Source organism: Sus scrofa, chromosome 9 (assembly GCF_000003025.6).
Source record: "Sus scrofa isolate TJ Tabasco breed Duroc chromosome 9, Sscrofa11.1, whole genome shotgun sequence".
NCBI classification, from domain to species: domain Eukaryota; kingdom Metazoa; phylum Chordata; class Mammalia; order Artiodactyla; family Suidae; genus Sus; species Sus scrofa.
Genome location: NC_010451.4, coordinates 96,820,273 through 96,842,182, shown reverse-complemented (window position 1 = coordinate 96,842,182; position 21,910 = coordinate 96,820,273). Strand labels below are relative to the sequence as shown.

At 36.8% G+C, this 21,910-nt stretch overlaps 1 protein-coding gene across 2 annotated transcripts in view; it reads right to left on the bottom strand.

The window, feature by feature from the left end:
- Positions 1-21,910, bottom strand: part of SEMA3E (semaphorin 3E) — a 258,897-nt gene that overhangs the window by 98,892 nt on the left and 138,095 nt on the right. For both annotated transcript variants that reach the window (XM_013979781.2, XM_003130220.6), the window contains exon 3: positions 2,315-2,374. In XM_013979781.2, the coding sequence (XP_013835235.1) occupies positions 2,315-2,374 (60 nt within the window). The remainder of the gene's footprint in view (positions 1-2,314; positions 2,375-21,910) is intronic.

Sequence of the window (21,910 nt, the reverse complement as noted above, 5' to 3'; positions counted from 1 at the left end):
GCCACAGCAGCAACCAGAGCCAAAGCACTGACAATGCCAGATCCTTAACCTGCTGTATTACAAGGGAACTCCCACCAATGCTGTTATTTTTCAAGTACATATAAAAAACGAATCAGCATATAGTCAGAAAACTAATAATAAGAGAAGGCTTCATTACCCTTAAGGAAACGTTTGCAGACATTATAGAGCTTTTGCAGAGTTTTGATATTTGAGGAAATAAAATCTTATATTTTCAAACTCACAAATTCACATAAAGCACTTTCTTAGAAAATTTTCAAGTAAGTAGATAGAAAGCTATCTGATAAAAAAAATAACATCTTATGCCCATTATTGTAAGATTACTGTCTAAGGATCAGCAAACTTTTTCTATGAAGGACCAGAGAGTAAATAGTTTAATGGGCCACCTGGTCTCTGTTGCAACTACCTGCTTCGGCAGCTATCATAAAATATATGATGTGTTCCAGTATACAGATGTGCTCCAAAAAATTTTCATTTATGTCATGTCACATTAGGCCTCAGAGCTCTAATTTGCCTAAAATGGGATTCAACTGTAAGCTTACTGATTATTTTATACATCTTTGTATTCTGGAGTTAATCAAACCCAGTACCTCATACACATTCCATGCATGACAAAATTTTAACACATCAACCACTAGGTGAGTATGCTGAATGAAAAAAAGGTTAAAATTGACTCAAACCCACATAACTGAATTAATTCTAGCAAACACCCTGTCAACATATTAAGTACTACTAGTTCATTTAAAATAAATTATGAGAGAAATAATAAACACTTTTATTGCTAAATATTACTTTAACATCAATAATCAGTAAATGTTATGTTTAAAAGGACAGCTTCTGACTTTTAAAATTTCTCACATAACAGTATTAGGATGAAAAAATTAGCAGAATCATCTTATCATATGATTGAGATTATAGCATTTCCTTAGGAAGAACAAGAAATGCACTACTGAACAGATTATCCAGAGCACAAAGATTTATTTCTTTCAATTTCCCTCTCATGTAGCCCCTTATTCTGTGGAGGACCCGTATAGTTGGGAAAATCTAACATTCTATTTTCATACTGCTCTAAGCACCTGCTTCTCATCTCTTTAAACTGTCACATCTTGAGCAAGCCAATTAGACCACATTTTGGCTCAGCTGGGCTTGGACTGACACAGCCTGTGAATGTGTTCAATTAGTCAGCATCACGCTGCAGACTAAGGGCGCAAGAATGTCTTGACTCATTCCTTGGCTGTTACCCAGTTGCTACAGAGAATCAGGAGTTGCAATAACGTGTGCTGTTTTTTTATATGGTATTTTTGTTTTCTTGTTGAAAAAAGGATGAGTTAACTTTCAAAAGGAGATGTGGATGCCTTCCTCCAAAATAATGAACTGTGTCGCCAGCCAGCTACTCCTAGCACATGCAAAATTCTTTCACTCATGTATCCACGTGGTGGGAACTAGGGCAGTGGGCTGCTGCTGGACCACGTCTTCCCTCTCACACCTTGCAGAGAAGTCATGGAGAAATAGAATAATGATCCTTTGAGTAGGAGACATTCTCAAACACAAAGAGTAGGTAAAGCCTGTTTACTGTCTTTGTCATCTTTCAAGTTTTTTGTTTTGTTTTTTCTCCTTGACTTTGTTCATTCATTTCTTTTCTTTTCTTTTTTCCTTTTTTAGGGCTACACCCGCAGCACATGAAAGTTCCTAGGCTATAGGTTGAATCGGAGCTACAGCTGCCAGCCTATACCATAGCCACATCAACAGGGGACCCAAGCCACGTCTGGGACCTATGCTGTAGCTCATGGCGACATCAGATCCTTAACCCACTGAGCGAGGCCAGGGATTGAACTGGCTTCCTCATGGACACTAGTCAAGTTCATTACTGCTAACCCATGAAGGGAACTACTCTTCATGCATTTCTAATTTACCAATCAATTCAAGATGAAATCTCACAAAGATGCTCAGCTTTTCCTCAAATTAAGAAATTACTTGAAATTCTTTTTTTCTCCCAAAGACATAAGAAATTACAGTTACTATAAGGAATTTATAAATTCGAATTGATGAAAATATAAGACAAAATAAAAACCAAGATCTAAATGGCACTTTAGTTCCCTACTCTAACTCCACACGGAAACTAATTTTAAGTAATTATATATAGAGAAGATGTATCTGTGTATATCATACATGTATATGGGTATATATATTTTTTCTTCCTGAAATTATTTGCATATACACTTTGTAGGAGCAAATGAAAGTTAGTGAATGACCAGGAATATAATTGATGACTTAACTGACAATGAATAATACTTACGGCATCTTTTCCTTTCATTATGCATTCTTCTGTTTTTAGTGCTGTACTAGGCCAGTGTATCTGAAATAAAAGATAATGGACTATTATGCAACTGCATATAAAAATAAACCACATTGAAAAACCACGTCATTTTTTTCCTGTAGTTCAATACATTTCATTTTGTTCTATTTTCGTTGGTTCTATTTTCTTCTTTGAGAAAATCAAGTAAGACTTTATCTTCTTCATAGCATTACTCACAAAATTAAGAAACTTATTTTTCAGCTTTTATTTTATGCTAAATCCTATTTTTTTTAATTTTTTTTAAGGCTCACATCAAGTCTCAGGCCACCAATACTTCAACCAGCACTACTCTGCACTCAACCTACCATAACTCCCACTGTCCAGCCTTTTTCCTGAACTTGTCTGCCCCTCCAACCAGGCACCTCTTAGAGTTTCCTCTGCATTTTTAATATTTAGCACAAAACCTGGTGTGGTGGCTCTCAGTAACAAATGGTTGTGCACAAAAAAATGAAAGGATGAACGACTCTTACAGTGTGTCACTTCACAACATCCTACAAACATCTTTGATTCTTCTTAAAACCATTTTTTACCTCTACCAGTTTCCCACTGGACTTCAGAAAATTTTTGTCCTATTTCAAACTGGTTGGTTTCTTCCTTGAAGAGACGATATCAAATACTCCTTTTTCATCTCCAATTGTGCCCAGCACTTTGCTGAGGCCATAGGCAGAAATCATTAAGTACTTTTTATCTAATTCCACAAATTTCTATCCTTTTTTCTCAGACTGTTTCTGTTCCTCTTTTTGCTTCAGTGATAGGATTAATCATACTCTGTGCCAGACAGTGTGGCAAGAACTTTGTTTTAGGTTCTCTTTCTTCTACTTTATAAATTCATGTGCAGAGCTTTGGGCTTATTATGCTATCCAACTGAGGGTTCATTATTATCCTTGGTCCCATAAAGTCTCTTTCCTATTTTAATTATCTATTTCTTTCCTCTCCCCCTCCATGTTCTCTTTGTATCCTTTTAGGGGGCAATCACTGTCATCTGTTATTGGAAATAGTAACAGTTTTCTTGTTTGTATATTTTCTTATAAAGTGTATATTGCTTTTTGTGCATTTGAAATTTACATACATGGTATTTTCAATTTATATAAAATCCTCATCTTTTTCACTAAGATCTAGGTTTTCAAGATCCCTATACACATCCCTATGTATACATATAGTGTATTGTTTCTAACTGCTTTGTAATATTTGTGTAAGCAGCTCTTTGCAGGAAACCCCTTTGCCTGTCACTTTGGTAATGCTATATTGTAACTAACTTTTAAACCAGGCACCACCATGTTGTATTCATCTCTGGCCCAAGCACATCTTTCAAATCTTTAAATCACACAATACCTTGCCTAACCTGTTGGTTCTTTCCATAGATGGAAGAGGGAGAAATGGATAATAAGTAATTAACAGAGGACCAATCTCTTCCCTAGCTTCCCCTTCTGTAATCTCCTGAACAAACTGTGTAACCAAACTGTGAAGAAGATAAGAGCTGAAGAACTATCACCAGGAGGCAGCAAGCCTGCACTAGTGGGGGATGGTGACCACTCTGACCCTCTATCTCAATGAGTTACTGAGATTACTTCCCTGTTTCCTTTAAAAGCTTTCACAGATGAGCAGAATCTTTGGAGGTAGTTTTGGGGGACCTTGAGTCCACCATATCCCCAGATTGCCAGCACTCTGATTAAAAACACATTTCCTTCCTATCAACATCAGTAAGTTTTGACTTTGTAAGTAGTGAGCAATGGGACCAGATCATATTCAGGGTATGGATCCCCCATCCACATTCCTGTATCTACTCTCCTAGTGATGGACACCCAAATTGCCTCCAAGTCTCCACCATATCAAAGACAGGTACATCTTTGTAATGTCCCTCTGGGATCTGTCTAAGAACACCACTGGCATGTATAACCAGGAGCAGAATTACTAGGTCTTTGCAAAAGCATATATTTAGTCTGTTGATGTAGTGCTAGGCCACTCTCCAGAATGATAACATGTTTATATTCCACCAGCAATCATCAATGACACCTGGCATCATCAGCTTTCTAATCTTTGTATCAAGCGCTTTGGATCCAACATTTAATTTAATCCTTACCAGAACTTTACTAAAGTAGTGTTAGCACAATGTCATGTGCCCAATACACTGTGAGGCCAAACAAACTGAAATGTCAGAGTTTGGAGCAGAAAAAGATTATTATAAGGCCATGCAAGGAGACGGGTGGCATGTGCCCCTCAAAAAGCCCAGACTCCTGGAACCAGAGTTGTAAAGCATTTTTGAAAGCCATGTGAGAAAGGGGGTTCATAGGGTAAGTGATCAGCTTGTGCACAGTTCTCTGACTGGCTGATGGTGACGTAATAAGGGGTTAACATTATCAATCCTTAGGCTCCAGGAGGCCTGTGAGCTATGTCTCCAACATCTTCCATCGGGTGAGGGGGATTTTTCACATCTGTAAAACAACTTGGGAAATGCACATCAGATACTATTATCAGTATTTCAGAGGATATGGGGAAAGGGCCTGCCCTAGATGGCCCCAATAAGGTCCTCCTGGGTTACAGTAGCTGTATTATGTGGGAGCTTCTTCTTAAAAAAAAAAAAAAAAGTTCTATGTCCAACCCCATAATGCAGATCTATAACTCAGAATGGTGAAATGTGATCCATTGAAGTAATTATAGCAACTGCTAAGTTCTCAAATGTGCCTCAAGACCTCAAGCTTCCTAATTAATAGTTTATCCCCACATCTGCTGTATCAATCACTCTCCCTCCTCCTGACCAAAACAGCTCCAGTGACCCTCTTTCTTGTGCCTCTCAGAATTACATGGGATCACCTTCTCATGCTCACATATCATTGTCCTGGGCTCTGTTGGTCAGTGATAATGGATACTATTTTGAGCAATGCTGGCCCTTACTGGAATACCTATAAGTTTTTCCTTCATTGCCTTCAAGGCCTGCACCTTGGATCCACACATCCAAGGTGTACAGAAATTCAAAGATATTATCTCTCTCTCTCTCCAGCATCCATAGCTGCTTTGAGCCAGGTTTTATTGACACTTCTTTGGCTCTCTACTTTTGGTAGACAATCATCTTTTCAATTCAAGTTAACATTTTGATGAAGGAGTAGAAATTTTTCCATTAATAATATCTAAGGATATTATTAATGTTTCTAAACATAGTCTTTTCCTCCTCAGGATGCTTAAGTGCCTCAGGATCTAGACTGAGATGAGTTCAAGTATAGCTTCCTACTCCCCAATGTCACTATCTATGTCCTTAGACTTTATTGCTAGGCCTGTGCCAGTAAGCAGGAGTCTTTTCCTACCTCTGGTACTTTGTTCCCTAAAGGTCTCCATTATAATCTCCCCTTGCCATCTCCCCTCCTCCTCACCCACCATCATCCTATCCTGTGCTCTGCTAGCCTGGAAGGACTCTTGGTGCAAAAACTACATGCTAGATGTTGCTGATTAAAGATATTTTTTATTTAGTGAGGATATTGTTTAATTATTTTTAAATTATTGTCCAACATTCAAAAAGAAGAAATTGTGCACAAAAATCTAGATTTCTGCTTTCTCTAGAAAAATCTGAAGGTAAGCAACAGTCATGCATTCCTGTGTGGCAACATCCTTCTAGAGTTGCAAGTCTGAAGTCTTCTTTCACTGGGAATGGTGCTCTCTGATTTGCTTCAGACTTTTCTTTTACCTGACTGGCTCCCAAAGGCATTTTACTTTTTGCAATCTGATATACATGTTTGATTCCCAAATATGGTAAATATTTAGGCTTTTTTTTTTTTTTTTTAAGCTGCACTCCCATAAAATATCAGGTTAGGCATTTACATGCTAGAAGTGGAAGCGGCTTGTCACTTAACTCACACATATATAGCCAAGTTCAGGTCTTGATTCAGGAAAAATATTGGTGACAATAGCATTTTATTATGATGATCTTTTTATGATTATATTTATGATCACAGGAGTAAGCACTTCACAGTTTGAACTATTGGTATATGATACCACTTTGATGTGCTTATCTGTATAATGGGCCCTCAAAAGTTTCTTACTAATAACATTAGGCATCAAGTGTTCATTTGCTTTCATAGTGCGGTATATAAACTTTAAAATAAAAAACACATAAGCAATGAAGAAAAAAAGACAAAGGCAAAAAGGGTGGATATAAAAGAAAACCAAATACAAAGCCAAAAGCACACATATAAAATCCAAGGATCAATGTTCTTCATTATAACAGTAGATCTATAAAGCGGATCATGTCTGATTCAGGAAAGATACCACATAAATACAAGGTCAGGTTTAGCTGCAGATTTTTCATGGCTTGAGAAGGGTTACTGACACCACTGCAAAATAAGGATCCTGGAAATGAAGCTGTAGAATTCATAAACTTTACTGATCCTTTATTTTGGAAAAAATTCAAGCATTGAGTAATAGGTTTTCTCAGGATTTATAAAATCCATTCTAACTGAGATCTGTTGGGTGTGGACTTATTATTTTACTGTGGATGCATAAATTATTGAAAAGGATGCTAGAATGTGTGTGTGTAACACAAAATACAAATTCGTTTTAGGTTTAATCTATCACTAGAAAGATTTTCATGACTAATTCACTTATTGATATGAAGATATCAGAGAATTCCTCATCTGTAATTCAGAATAATGCTTTATATTCTTAACACCCTTCATTTATGAGATGCAGGACTTCTCAGAGAATATTAGCATCTCTTCTGATACATTTTCCACCATTATGTAAAATGATGACTTTTTAAAACTATATTTCTACAATTTCAAAGTACTCCATAACCGATTCTCTGGAAAACTATATCGAAGTTCAGCTTTTCAATGCTGAAACAGTATCCAGGCAATAAAACAACCCCAACATCTTATCTCACATTCCTCTTGGGCTGCTCCCGCGGTATATGGAGGTTCCCAGGCTAGGGGTCAAATCGGAGCTGTAGTCTCTGACCTACACCAGAGCCACAACAACCTACACCACAGCTCACGGCAACGCCGGATCGTTAACCCACTGAACAAGGGCAGGGACTGAACCCACAACCTCATGGTTCCTAGTCCGATTCGTTAACCACAGCGCCACAACAGGAACTCCCTCACATTCCTCTTAATCACTGTTTCATGAAGATTATTTCCAGGACCATTTGAACCCATTGTTGGGGGGAGGGGCAATTCTCTAGGCATTTCTATACCTTATTGACAGCTTTTGTTCCACACTATCTTTTCCAACAGCCTTGGGAGATAGAGATAGAATTTCCCTCCAGGGCAAGTGCAAGATCTGTTTCCTGACCAGGATAATAAAGATAATGTCTCTCTCTGGGCAAAGGCTGGAGAGGTTTGCTAGCAGACCCCCTTGTAAGATAGGGAGTTTGAGCTGAAGGCAGGTGAAGTGGGTATAACACACAGTGTCTGTTTAGGCTGCTTAGCCTACCTGCTGTGGGACCTGAGGGGGAAAAGGCCACTGATGGAAACTTGAGGCTCATGATGCCTACTGTGCTGGGAGGGACAGAGTCTTCTATTTCCAGCAGCCTTGATGAAAACTATGACAGGCTAAGTTGTCTTAAAAGCAAGGTAAAATTTCAGACCCTTCACAGTTATTTTATTTTATTGAAGTTAATACAGTTGATTTACAATGTTGAGTCAATGTCTGGTGCATGGCAAAGTAATTCAGTTATACATATACACATTCTTCTTCATATTCTTTTCCATTCTGGCTTTATCACAGGATGTTGAATACAGTTCCCAGCGCCAGACAGTAGGACCTTGTTGTTTATCCATTCTATACATACTAGTTTGCCTCTACTAATCCCAAACTCCCAATCCTTCCCTCCCTGCCTCCCTCACCCTCGGCAACCACAAGTCTGTTCTCTGTGTCTGTGAGTCTGTTTCTGTCCTTTCACAGTTATTAACACAAACCAAAGATAATATATTATATGGTGGCAAAAACAATACATGACTTTTTGAGGATTGCCAGAATATGTGTTGTTTCTAGCAACAGACCTAAGCCATTAGATAGATTAGGACCTGAACCCAGGGGCTGGGACTTGAACCCAGCCAGAAGCCAGACTGGGACTTGAAACCATGTTTTGTTTTGTTTTGTTTTGTTTTTTTAAATTAGAATCACTCACCTGGTGTCTGGACTTACTGAAGTTCAGGTTTTTTGTGTCTCAGTGCAAAAGGATTCAGCAAGAGACAAAGTGATAGGCAAAAAGTAGATTTTTTAAATAGGATGCTTTGAGAGGTACAAGCAGACAGGCAAAGAAGCACTGCTCTGAGCATTGGGTGGGCGACATTTTTATAATCCTAGGAAAGTGGGAAGGAGAAAAGACCTTCTCTTCCTCTTTCTTTGAGTAGATGTCAGGTTTACAACTTTAGCTCCTCCATTGTATCTGGTTTTAGAGTATGTGACCCTATGAGGTCCAACTAGGAATGTCATGGTGCTTGTTCAGATCACCAGAAGGGCAGTAACATATGCTTAAATATGTTGAATCATCTCAGGTTTTTATATAATGAGAGTCTCCTACTTTTAATTTTATTTTATTTTATTTTATTTTATTTTATTTTATTTTATTTTATATTTGTATTTTTGCCTTTTCTAGGGTCACTCCCGCGGCATATAGAGTTTCCCAGGCTAGGGGTCTAATAGGAGCTATAGCCATGGGCCTGTGCCTCAGCCACAGCAACGCGGAATCCGGCAATGCCAGATCCTTAACCCACTGAGCAAGGCCAGGGATCGAACCCACAACCTCCTGGTTCCTAGTTGGATTCGTTAACAACTGCACCATGACAGAAACTCCGAGAGTCTCCTATGTTCAAATGTCATCTTCCCTTAAATTCCTGTCCTTGGTCCTAAGGATCATTGTCTTGCTGAACTTGATTGCAGGCCTCATTTTATCTTTCATTTAATGACCTGAAGAACATCTCTCATGCTTTTATTTGTGATTTTACAGTTAAGCGAGCCTGCTTAATTCTGATGGCTTTTTTGAGTGATTATTAACTTATGTGGTCTCCCAAAGTTCCTAGGTTTCCCTCTCTATCTATAGTCCCCTACAAGTACCTGTGTAACCATCCTACTCCATCCCTATCAGTATGATAATCTCTAGTTGCAACAATGTTGCTGCAAATGGTATTATTTTGTTCTGATAAAGATATGTTGATTGATACAGTAGACAGTAAAAAAAAGCAGTGACTGCATTTAAGGCCTTGTGCCAGGTAGGCATTTTGGGAATATGGAAATAATTTTTTGCCTTGCCCTCTGTAACTTTTAGTCTCATAAGAGAGCTAAAGTGAAGTATACAAATCATTGTAGTCACATGTAGAAAAAGTGAGCAAAACAATAGAGAGGCTCAAAGGAGGGAGGAATATTATCTGTTGAAAAGTTACCAAGAAACATCTTGGAAGATGTAGCTGAAATAATGATTTTGTTATTCCTAGAGCAATTGCCACCATGATGGGAACTCCTTCAGTTTCAATACTAAGTGAGGTCAGGAAGAGAAAAACAAATACCATATAATATCATTTATATGTGTAACCTAAAATGAGACACAAATGAACCTATTAGAACAGAAACACCCACAAAGAGAACAGATTTGTAGTTGCCAATGATAGGGATGGAGTAGGCACAGGTAGTTGTAGAAGTCCCAATAAAGGACCGTAGTTAAAGAGGGAAACTTAGGGGACATTGGGAGATCACTGTAAGCTAGTAACTGCTCAAAAAAGCCATCAGAACAAGGCAGGCTTACTTGACCAGTGGAAGGGCGAGAATTGCCTCTGGTCCTTAGGTGAGGGGATGGGATTAGACCTGCATTCAGATTCAGATCAAGGGCAAGAGTTTGAGCACCACCCTTCTGCTGATTTGAATACACACCCTACCAGATACTGAGGAGGAGCTACTACTCCCAGAAAGGAGAGGTGGGCTTTTCCGACCCCCATCCCACTTGGATGATAAAACTGTAGCCCACTGGATCCTCTGGGCAGAGCTTCCTTGCCTGCCTGCTTGTATCTCTCACAAGCCACAAGAGTCCTGTTCTAATAAATCTATTTCTTGCCTATCACTTGGTTTCTGGCTGAATTCCCTGTGCACCGAGGCATAAAGAACCTGAACCTCAGTAAGTCCAGACATTGGGTGAGTGCTAATTTAAAACGTGCGTTCAATTCCCAATGTGAGTTTTGCCTGGGTTTGAGTCCTAGCACCTGGGTTCAAGTCCCAATCTGTGTTCTGGCTAGGTTCAGGTTCAGGCTATCAATACTGTCAGTTTCACCAACGTGAAGGGGGTTGAGGAAGGGATGGACTGGGAGGTTGGGGTTAGCAGATGTAAGCTATGATACATAGAGGGGACAAACAATAAGTTCCTGCTGTATAGCACAGAGAGGCATAATCAATGTCCTATAATAAACCATAATGGAAAAGAATATTTTAAAAAAGTGTGTGTGTGTGTATATACATATACACATATATATGTATAAGTGAATCACTTTGCCGTACAGTAAAATTTTTGTTTTAGTTTGTTTTTTGTTTTTGCTTTTTAACACCACACCTGTGGCATATGGAAATTCCCAGGCCAGGGGTCAAATTGGAGTTGCAGCGGCTCGTCTATGCCACAGCCACAGCCACAGCAATGTGGGATTCAAGCCCTATCTGCAACCTTCACCATAGCTCATGGAAATGCCAGATCCTTAACCCACTGAGCGAGGCCAAGAATCAAACCCACATCCTCATGGATACTACTCAGGTTCTTAACCTGCTGAGCCACAACAGGAACTCCCTGTATAATAGATATTAACACAACATTGTAAATCAACTATACTGCAGTAAAAAATAAAAATTAAATTAAGAAAAACCCCTATCTTTATCACATTCTTCAAAAATTCAACTCACTAAAGGATCTTACAATAAAATTTGAAAAGAGATAGATTCACTGAAATGAAAATGCTATCACCAGTGTCAAATACATGAGACAAATAACAATTTCCACTTTAATCAGGGAAGAAACTCAGTAGGATTTTTAGGAAGTTTGAAATATTGGCAAGATTTCCCAGGGCAGAGAAAGGGTCTTAACCAGATTATTCTGGGTATTCTGGGTAGATGAAAGAGTGAGAGGTAGAAGATTAAATTATCAACATTCACCACTGTAAGGTCTAAAAAATGGGAATTCTCCAAGGTACAATGTAATTACAGATCTACTCAAGTTTTGTTTTGGTTTTTGTTTTTTTACTTTAGTTTTGTTTTTTTTTTTTTTTTCTTCCCACAAATTTTAACAGACTCAGCACTGCATTCAAATGTTCACTCAGGTAAGAAAAGATAAGAATGATGAGCTTATTGGAAATCAAAAGTTATTTTAAAGCTATTATGTACAAAAGTCCTGCCTAGACAGTAAGTGATTTTCTCCATTGGTTCTGGCAGTCAGGATGTCTTTTGTTTCTGCTCCAGGGGATAGCATCAACACAAACCTATAAAAGCAAGCTATGTGTTCTGCATAAAACATTTTTAAAGGCAGTTAAACAACAGGGTGTAATGATATTTCCAAATTCTCTGCACCAAAAAAGCAAAGGTTAAATACACATCATATCATCACAGTTCTCCTAAAATATAATTTAATCGTTTTAATGTACTTTTAACAGGCCATTTACTTTTCTTGCATATCTCAAAGAAGAAAAATAAAGTAGAATAAAAATTAAATCACAGAGTCACTTTTTTTTCCTGGACTCCCTATTCAGTTTCCTAATTATACCAAGATTAAGGATTTAACCGTTCTATTGTTACAAGATGTTAGGACACTTGAAGATTTTGGAGAGCAAAAACAAATGAACAAAGAAGTAATAATTAAGCTGTCTAAAAAAATTATTCCTTTTTTATTAAAAAAAATGAAATAAAATGATCTAGTCTATAAGTCTTTTCTTGGAATAGATTTAAGTGACTAAGACATTGTTAAACTTCATTTAATATTCCTTTCCTAATTCTACTATTCTAATAAAAAGTGTTTATATTTTAGTTTTACTTTTCATATTTTATAACTGCATAAGTACCAACATCCATCAGTGTATATTTTAATTATTATGTCCTATAAATGTCATTAAAATCAAGGAAATATATTTTGAATATAACACATTAAAAGAGGCTTAATGTTTTTAAAACCCAGTTTTAACCTGACACCCATTAGCCTTCCTACAGTTTATGCTTTTATACTTCATTATAATGACTGTCAGTTTCTGAACCAGAATTATAATCTTTTGGACCATAAGCAAGATTTGTTCTTGAAATGTTTATATTCCAAAGCATTTAAATTAGAACAATATTATAAGTACACAAACATTTTTGGTCTGGGGCATGCCTTTTTTAATGGATGAAATTTGCTAAATTGCTATCATTAATGTGAAATACCATTTGCCACTCACATGCAAATTATATTTTAATGTCTTTCTCCCACTCAAAAAAATTAAATTATAAAATACAAGAATTTTTTTCACCTTTGTTCAATAAAGTTGAATAAATGAGAAAAGTATATTTTTACAAACAGAAGTGACAGCTATGTCTATAAATACATCCAATATATTATATAATATAACCAAATTAGGAAGTGTAATTTTAGCTTAAATAATAGTGATGAGAATAGTTTTAGGGGATGAGAAGCTTAAATTTAGAAAATTAGAGAAAAACTACAGGTTAAAATTTGTTAAACTGAAAACATACTATTACATATAGGAGGGTCTATGAAGTCCTATAAAATATAGGTTAAATTAAAAAAAAACATTTCCACTGTTGATGTCTTCATAAAATGAAAAAAAAAAAAAAAAGGTTTTATACCCTAAACTAATATTTCTGTCTCCCCAAGAATAATTCTGATTTGCTTTTCAGGAAGTCTTAGATATTCTCAAGTGTGCACAGCTTTGCAAGGGGCTATAAGACAGAATACAGACAAGCTAATCTCCAGTCTGTGGTTGAATACTCAAGCTTCCTGAGACTCTCAACTTTTGCAATAAATTAACAAGAGGGAGACAGTTCCTCCTCATAATATTTGTCAGTGGTTTTTCTCTACTACTGTCACCAACTAACTGTTCCTTCAGGTTATTATCCATTACTAAGATAAATTGTAGTCATGCAAAGGGAATATGAACCAAGAGGAAAGAAACACCTCATAAGAAAGGCAGAACTAATGGTACACTGAAGACCATTTTGGGAAACACCAAACCAGCCTGGTTCTCAAAGCTGTGATATAATGGAAAGACCGAAGGCTCCTAAGACAAATAGACTTGGTTTTAAATTCTGCTACTTTCTGGCCTCATGGCCCTACTCTTGTCTTCCTTCTATTTACCTTGCATGCTGCTGCTAAAGCAATGACACCAAACTACCATTCTAATTATGCTATACACATATTTAGACTCTCACACTGGCTCCTGCATGGGTAGAAGATAAAGTTTCAACAGCATTGCTGTTCTTCAGGATCTGGTCTAAGCCACATTTTCACCCTTAAATCTCATGCTACCCTGTTGCCATTCATGTCCCCACCTCACTTGAGCCAAGCCATTATTTCAAATTGTGCTAAAATGTCCCACCTTCTTTCCTGTATTCAAGCTGTTCTGACAACCAATCTGTATGAATCAAAATTCTAACTACTATCAAAGTCCAATTTTAGATGATATCTCCTCCAGGAAATCCCAACTTCCGGCTTTTACAAACTTCCATAGCATTTTTTTTGGCTTTTATTAATGTATAGCTCTAGTCAAATTCAAGTATTATTAATGGTCATCCAAAGTAAAAACTACTCCTGTACTGTAAACTGGATTCTTCCCCTGTATGCTGGATCCTTCACCTGTTTGCCCAAGTAGGCAGGTGCTTGGAGAGGGGGAGGGTGGAAGACAGACAAAATTAGTTTAAAAGTGGTTCTGCAATAAGTATAATGGGATTTGCAAGAGTGAAGACCCTGAAGAGAACAGATTTATTGGGTTGTGTCAAGATTAGTAAGAGATACACTTTTATCTTTTTAGTGTCTACATTCTTTGAGTGCTTACATCTTCAAAGATAAGTATAACATAGTACCTAATCTTAAGGAGTCATCCTATAAAACAGACTAAAAAGTAAACAGCCAATTTTAATACAATATGGTAATCAAAATCAGACCAAGGGATAAGGAAGGGCTGGGAGGACCTTCCCCAATTCTAATTTAGAGGATGAAGGATGTAGCCGAAACAACAACAAAAAATTGGGTATGCATGAAGGCTGTTTCAAAGGAGGAGAATAAGGACAAAGAAACATGCAAGAGCAAAAAGAGGAGCTTCACATCAACACATCGGGAAAATGAAAATCAAAACCACAATGAGATATCACTGCACACTTGGTAGAAAGGTTAGTATCAAAAAAATTAAAAGATACCCAGCACTGGCAAGGATGTGAAGAAAATGGAAGCACCCTTAAGCACTTGTGCAGCCACTACAGAAAACACCATGGAATTTCCTCAAAAAGATTAAAAAGAGAACTCCCATATGATCCAGCAATCCCTCAATGGAATATTATTCAATGATGAGATAAAAGGAAATCCTGTCTTTTAGGACAATGTGAGTGAAACTTGAGGGCAACATGGTAAAGTGAAAAAGTCAGAGAAAGACAAATACTGTATGGTGTCATTTATATAGAATCTAAAAAAGTTAAATTGAAAGTTCCTTGGTTAAGGATCTGGTGTTGTCACTGCCATGGCACGGGTCTGATCCTTGGCCAGGGAACCTCCACATGCTGTGGGCATGGCCAAATAAAAATAAAAATAAAAAGATTTTAAAGCTGAATTCACTGGAATAAAGAGTAGAATGGTAGTTCCCAGAGGTGGGACAGGGGAATGAGGGGATGAGAAGATGTTGCTCACAAGGGTAAAAGTGTCTGGTTATAAGACAAATAAGCCCTGGGCACCTAAAGCACAGCATGGTGATTATACTTAATACTGTATAATACACTTGAATGTTGCTCAGGAAGTAGATCATAAAGGCTTTCACTACAGAAAAAACATGCTAATCTTGTGATATGATAGTGTTCTTAGCTAAAGCTGTGGTGGTGGTCATTTTGTCATATATAAGTGTATCACATCAACATGTTATATGTCTTAAATACACAGTTATATATGAATTACATCTCAATAAATCTGAGAAAAAAGTGCAAAGAGAGATGATCTGATTAACAAAATATGGCTGTGAACAAGTGGAAATTAAACTAAAAAGATAGAAAAGAGTAGATTATATGGGCCTATTACTGTAGAAACTGAGAAATTTATGTTTATTCTTACTCAAAATTTTAAGAAATGCTCTATAAAAGATGCAAGTTATAGAGCAGGAGTACTAAACTGGGGCCTGAAAAAAAAAAATTCAGGGAGTATACCAACATCAATTGGAAAAAAAAATCACATTATTATTTACACTAATCTCTAACTGAGATTTAACATTTCTATCTTTATAAATGTAGAAACCTAATCACAGTGGAACTAACAGTATTTGGAGCTTAATAACTAAGATAAATAAAAGATATTTTAATATTACCTTAGAGTTGTTGAACTTATTGCAAGTATTATTAACACTCACTATCAATCTGAAATTATGGTACTTATTAGAACTATTGCTAAGATTTCTTATTTAATATTAATGAAAATAACCATATTAGAAATGGTTATTTTTATATTATGATAGTTGTATTTCAATATATTTTAATAACTTTTTCAATATTTTCCTTTGTCATCCTACATATTTATTTAATGCATTGAGGGTCTACAGACTTGATCACACTGCCAAATGGAGTCAAGACATGGAAAACGTTGAGACCCTCATACACAAAACCATATTTGTTGCTGATTTTGTAGAGAGAAAGAAAACAATAATGTAGAAAAAATAGAAGATAAGCAATCCTTGAGGAAAGTCAGTAGATTGGGAAGCAGAGCATGTGAAAATGAAGACAGATCATAAAAGAAAAAAAAAAAAAAAAAAAAAAGAGCACCCCCACTAACAAGGAGCCGGGTAGAAAAATTCAGGCAGAAGATTAGCCCCAGTGATGGGAGCACGAGGGAGGATTAACCTGTTTGATGGCTTCATATGATGGAACATATTAAATACAAGTCAAAGTGAATAATAAGAGCTTATGGATAGCTAATGCATAGCTTATATATGTGTGCCAAGCACAGTTCTTTGTCCTTTGCATATATCAATTCAGTTTTATCCCCAGAGAAGACTAGCATGTCCCATTTTACAAATGAGGAACAGAAGTAAAAAAGGATTAAGGAATTTGCCCAATGCGACAAATGCAAAGTCAGGATTTGAACCTCAAAATCTAATTTGTGGTCCTAATTCACTCTTCTACAACAAAGGGACTACAGCTACAAGTAACATGATGGAATCCAATAACTAAGAGTGACAAAGAAAACAAAGCCACCCCAGAAGACCAAAATATACTACCATTTATCTATTACTTTTACAAAGCTCAAAACCAGTATCACTAAACAGTATACTCTATAGGAAAACACTCATTATGCTAAAATAAAAAATTTTTAAAACCTTGTAAAATTCAGCACAGCAATTGCTTCTAGGCAAGCAGAAAGCACCAGGAGGAAAAGAGGGAGGCGTCAAAAGGTAGCTGCATCTATAGGAGATCTGGTGATATTGTCATTCTTGAGCTGGGTAGTGGGTTCATTGCTGTTTATTTTATTATTATGCTTTCTGACATATTTGCAGTATTTATATCTTTGATGTATCAAATATTATATTTTAAAAGATATTAAAAACTCAGAGATAAATGGAAAGTGAGAAAGTGGAAAAAATGGGCTTTGGCTATTCTACCAAAATGCCTGATCTCAAGGGAAGAAGTAGGGATATGGCGATACCAAATAGATATATGTTTAAGAGAGGACTTTTTTTGTAAAGGGAGGACTGTATCCCACTTATAAAATAATGAGCTGGACTTTAATGGTTTCACCTGAGGCAAATTTGCCTCCCAGGGAGTATTTGCCAGTGGAGACTTTTCCACTGTCATGATTGGAGGTAGTTTTCTACTGGCATCTATTGGATAGAAGCCAGGGATACAGGTAGATGTCCTACAATGCACAGGGCACCCTCTGTCCCAACCAAGATCTATTCCAAATGTCAACAGTATTAAGGTTAAGAAACCCAGAGATAAGGCAAAGCAGGGGGGATTAAAAATATAATAACAGTAAATAATGGAAGAAGTAACATCCAGAAAAGATAGGAAGAGAGCCTGGCCCAGAAGTAGACATACATCTTCAGAGACTGGACAGCACTGAGGCACCAACCCTCATCCTTGAATCTACTCCCTTCAACAGACTGACTATGAAGGAGACCTCATCTATCTCTGCTGTTACTGAAAACAAACCCAAAGGCATAAGTGGACTTTCACTGCTAATTATTCCCTGGAAACAGGGAAGAAAAGTCCAAACTAACAAATGCTGGTGGAGTGACGTCTCCTTAGAGCTAATGAAGTTTAAGTCTCAGAATTCCTTGTGGCCATAGAAGGGGGCGAAGCAATTGCGAAATTTAAGCGTGAATTAATTATATTTCCTGAAGAGGGCTAGCAAATTGTGGACACTGGGGGCCCCACAACACAAGGATTTACTCCTGAATGCAGCAGTTTTTCCACTTAATAATTTGTAGTGCAAATTTCCTTGACATCCTTGCTAGATGGTGCCCTGAATCTTCAATGGCCAGACAATTCTATTTAGCTCTCTAAGATGCAGCTCATAAAACCTCATCGCTCTCCAGGTTTCTTACCCTTATAGAGCCTTCACAGGTCATTTTCTCCATCAAAGTAGGCTTTCCAGCATTAAAGGCCTTAGGGTACAATTAGGTTAAAACAATAAGGAAGAAGTAGGTTATCTAATTTCCTCTACTCTAAAGCAGAATCACATTAAAGTTGGGAGCCGCTATCTCCTGGCCTTAGTTCCAGGTAGGAAACAAGGGCTCAGGAAAACCATTATGAGATTTTGTGTACTTTCTAGAGTCATCTAGAAAGCAAGTTACAAAGGTGGATTCCAGGAACCCTTGAGAGTTACACGATCCGGATCTAAGGACAACTTAAGAACCCCTTCTTTAATGCAAAGTTTCTTAATCTTCTGGGTGTCAGATCCCTTGAAGGATCTCTTCATAGTTACATACTTCTAATTTTAATATGGGGATTTCTATTAGTTTTCCATGGCTGTTATAACAAAACACCAAAGGCTGAAATAGCTGAAATTTCTTTTATCACACTCCTGGAGGCTAAAAGTCCAAGATCAGGGTGTTGGCAGGTCTGGTTTCTTAGGAGGCCCCTCCTTGGCTGGAAGATGGCTGCTTCTCACTGTGTCCCTGCATGGTACTTCCTTTGTGTAAACACATCCCTGATGTCTCTTGTGTGCCCAAATTTCTTCTTTTTGTGAGAATACCAATCAGACTGGGTTAGGGCTCAACCTAATTGCATCACTTTAACATCATCACATTTTAAAATTCATATTTTGAGGTCCTGGGAGCTAGAGCTTTAGCATATGATTTTTTGGGGAAAATTCAGGCCATCACAGAGATTGCTCTGTGGCCCCCATATTATGATTCCTGGCTTAGCTATTCCTTCACAGAATTGGAATGAGGAGTGTGCAGAGAGAAAAAGAAGGAAGCCATGTAGTGAACATCATAGTTAGTAAGAAAATGACCATCCAAAAAAGGAGAAGAAAATCCACTGAATTTGAGTGGAAAAAGGATGTTGCTGGTGGTCTTAAAGATGTATGTGTGATATCTGGAAAAGACAAAAATTCTAATTCAGAAAGATACATTCACCCCAATGTTCACAGCAGCACTATTTACAATAACCAAGACAAAAGCAACCAAAATGTCCATTGACAAAGGTCACAGTTTGCTAATTGCCTTTGTTTAGGCCCATATTACTCAGCTACCAAAAAGAATGATATAAAGCCATTTGCAGGAACATGGATGGACCTAGAGATTATCATACTAAGTGACGTTAAGTCAGACAAAGACAGACAAATATCATAACACTTATATGTGGACTCTAAAAACATAACACAAATAAACTTATTTAAAAAACAGAAACAAACTCAAAGACGCAGAGAACAAACTTATGGTTACCAGCAAGGAAAGGGAGGAGGAGGGATTAAATTAGGAATTTGAGATTACTGGATGCAAATTACTAAATATAAGGTAGATAAACAACAAGGTCCTACTGTGTAGCACAGGGGACTAAACTCAAAATTTTGTAATAACCTATAAAGGAAAAAACTCTGAAAAAGAATATACATAACTGAATCACTTTGCTGTACATCTGAAACATTCTAAGTCAACTATATTTCAATTTAAAAATTCCAAAAAACACATATGCGTGTATGTAATACAAATATATATTTATATGTAAATATATATGGTTTTGTAACACATATTTAGATATATTTGGAGGGAGAAAAATATCTCTTTTAAGAACTATAAAATTAAAGATAATAGAACAGAAAAGGAAAGAGAGTGAAACACATTATGTGCTTCCACTCCATCCTGCAACTACTAAAATAACAGCCAAAGGACAAATAGAACTTGAGTGAAGATGCCAAAGAAATATCAGCAATATTTCAGAAGTTCTACAGCATATGGACAAATGTTGACTGGCTTTCCACAGTACAAAAGCTGAAATGTAAATGCCTGCAAGGTAAAGGGAGCCATATAAACAAGTTGATTCATGAAAAAGAACTTCAAAAATTCTCAGAGATTAGAGGTCTAAGGCTCCTCTGAAAATGGGGGGTGGGGGCTGTGCATGTGGGCAAAAACAAGAGAAATGGTACAAGGTTTGTATAATAAATAGGAATGTCAGACAACTGAGAACACAACTCTGCCTTACAGGAGTTCCAGAAAGAGTGTCAGTAGGAAATCATCAAAGAAATAATGGACATTTTCCAAAGCCGAAGGCCCATAGGTTCCCCCATAGAATAGCCACTATGTCTCAACACAGTGAATGAAAAAAGATCAAGCCTAAAAGAAAATTTGAGAAAATGTTAAAACACAGCAGGACAGGAGGACAGGATTAGGGTTATAGGGTGGCAGAAAACAGGTCATATAAAATCCTGAAATTAGAATGGCAGCTATACTGGAAGTCTGAAAACAATATAGCAAAATCCTCAAAATTCTGGAGCCAATGATTTTCCTTCTATAAATTTATATCCATCTACCGAGTATGCATGAAGTTTGAATAATACTATTTCCAAACATGAAAAACTCAGAATTTTACTTTGGGTCTTTCTTTGACATGCTAGCTGAAGGAGTGTTTCACGAAAACATCAGAGTAAACTCAGAAAGAAGATGACACAAGTTGGAGGTTAAGGGGCTGCTCCAGGATAAAGGTGAAGTTCAACTCTGGGATGACAAGAGAATCAAAAAGGATGCATTTAATTTAAAAACCAAAAACTGGTTTGGAACTGATGGACATCCACACAGTTTACAATACCAAGAGGACTATTAAGAACTCCAGAAGAGAGTCTGGCGGAAAATTAGCTAAAGTTACATAAACAGCTAAGGAAATGGAAAAAAAAAAAAAAAAAAAAAAAAAAAAAAAAAGAGAGAGATGAGATTTAATCCTGGGGCAGAGGGAAGAAGTGTAATCTACTTTCCTAATTATAATAATGTAAATAGTTACTTAGCTAAAGATGGTGGTACCACTATACTGGGAAGATGACAGGGCAGAGGCTTGGGCATGGCTGGCGAAATAGTGAAGATATTACATCTATGGTACTACAAGAAAAGAAAGCTAAAATCCTCATCTTCCTTTATAGAAAGCCAGCAGATACTGTCTAAAATCAATGATATCAAGAAAGACAGCACACAAATGTTATTGAGACATATGGCGGTAAGAACCAGAAGAATTAAGAGTTTTGAACAATATCTTCTAGAGATTAGGAACTTGCAAAGATGCAGGGGTGCTGCTTTTTATGAAATTTTTTAAATGACTTTAAAAACATGGCTATTGTTCATTTTGACAAATATAAAAATAAATGAGTATTTTTTTAAATGAGTAATTTTTTAAAGTATCATGTAATACATACATTTATGCAAAAAATACTATGGTCTAAATATTTTGGCATGTTTTATGAAAGGCTGATATAATTCTAGAAACATATTAACTCAATCAAGTCTGTATAAGTATAGATAAGAACCACTTTTCTTCTTATCATGGTTAACCTTTTCTCAAAAATGCTGGGCACTTGACTATTTTAATATACTTTAATCCTCAGGTTTCAAGAGCATCCACCTGAATTAGTGAACATACCAACAGAAATACAGGGTTAGCTAGACTGAGTTCACATATCCATATTTCTTCAGGCTGGGATTTGGGGAGTAATAAAACCTAAAGCATGTTCCAAACTAGGTCTCAGGACAGTGGGTGTAGCTACAAGGGCCATTAAGCCAAAGGAATGTCCAATGCACCAGTCAGAAGTCTTCTGAGGATACAGTGAACAGGGGTGTGGCAGAAAAGTTTATTCTTGATAATTTTTGTTTCTTTCAAAATGATTTTATTTTTAATGAATATTTTATTCCCTTT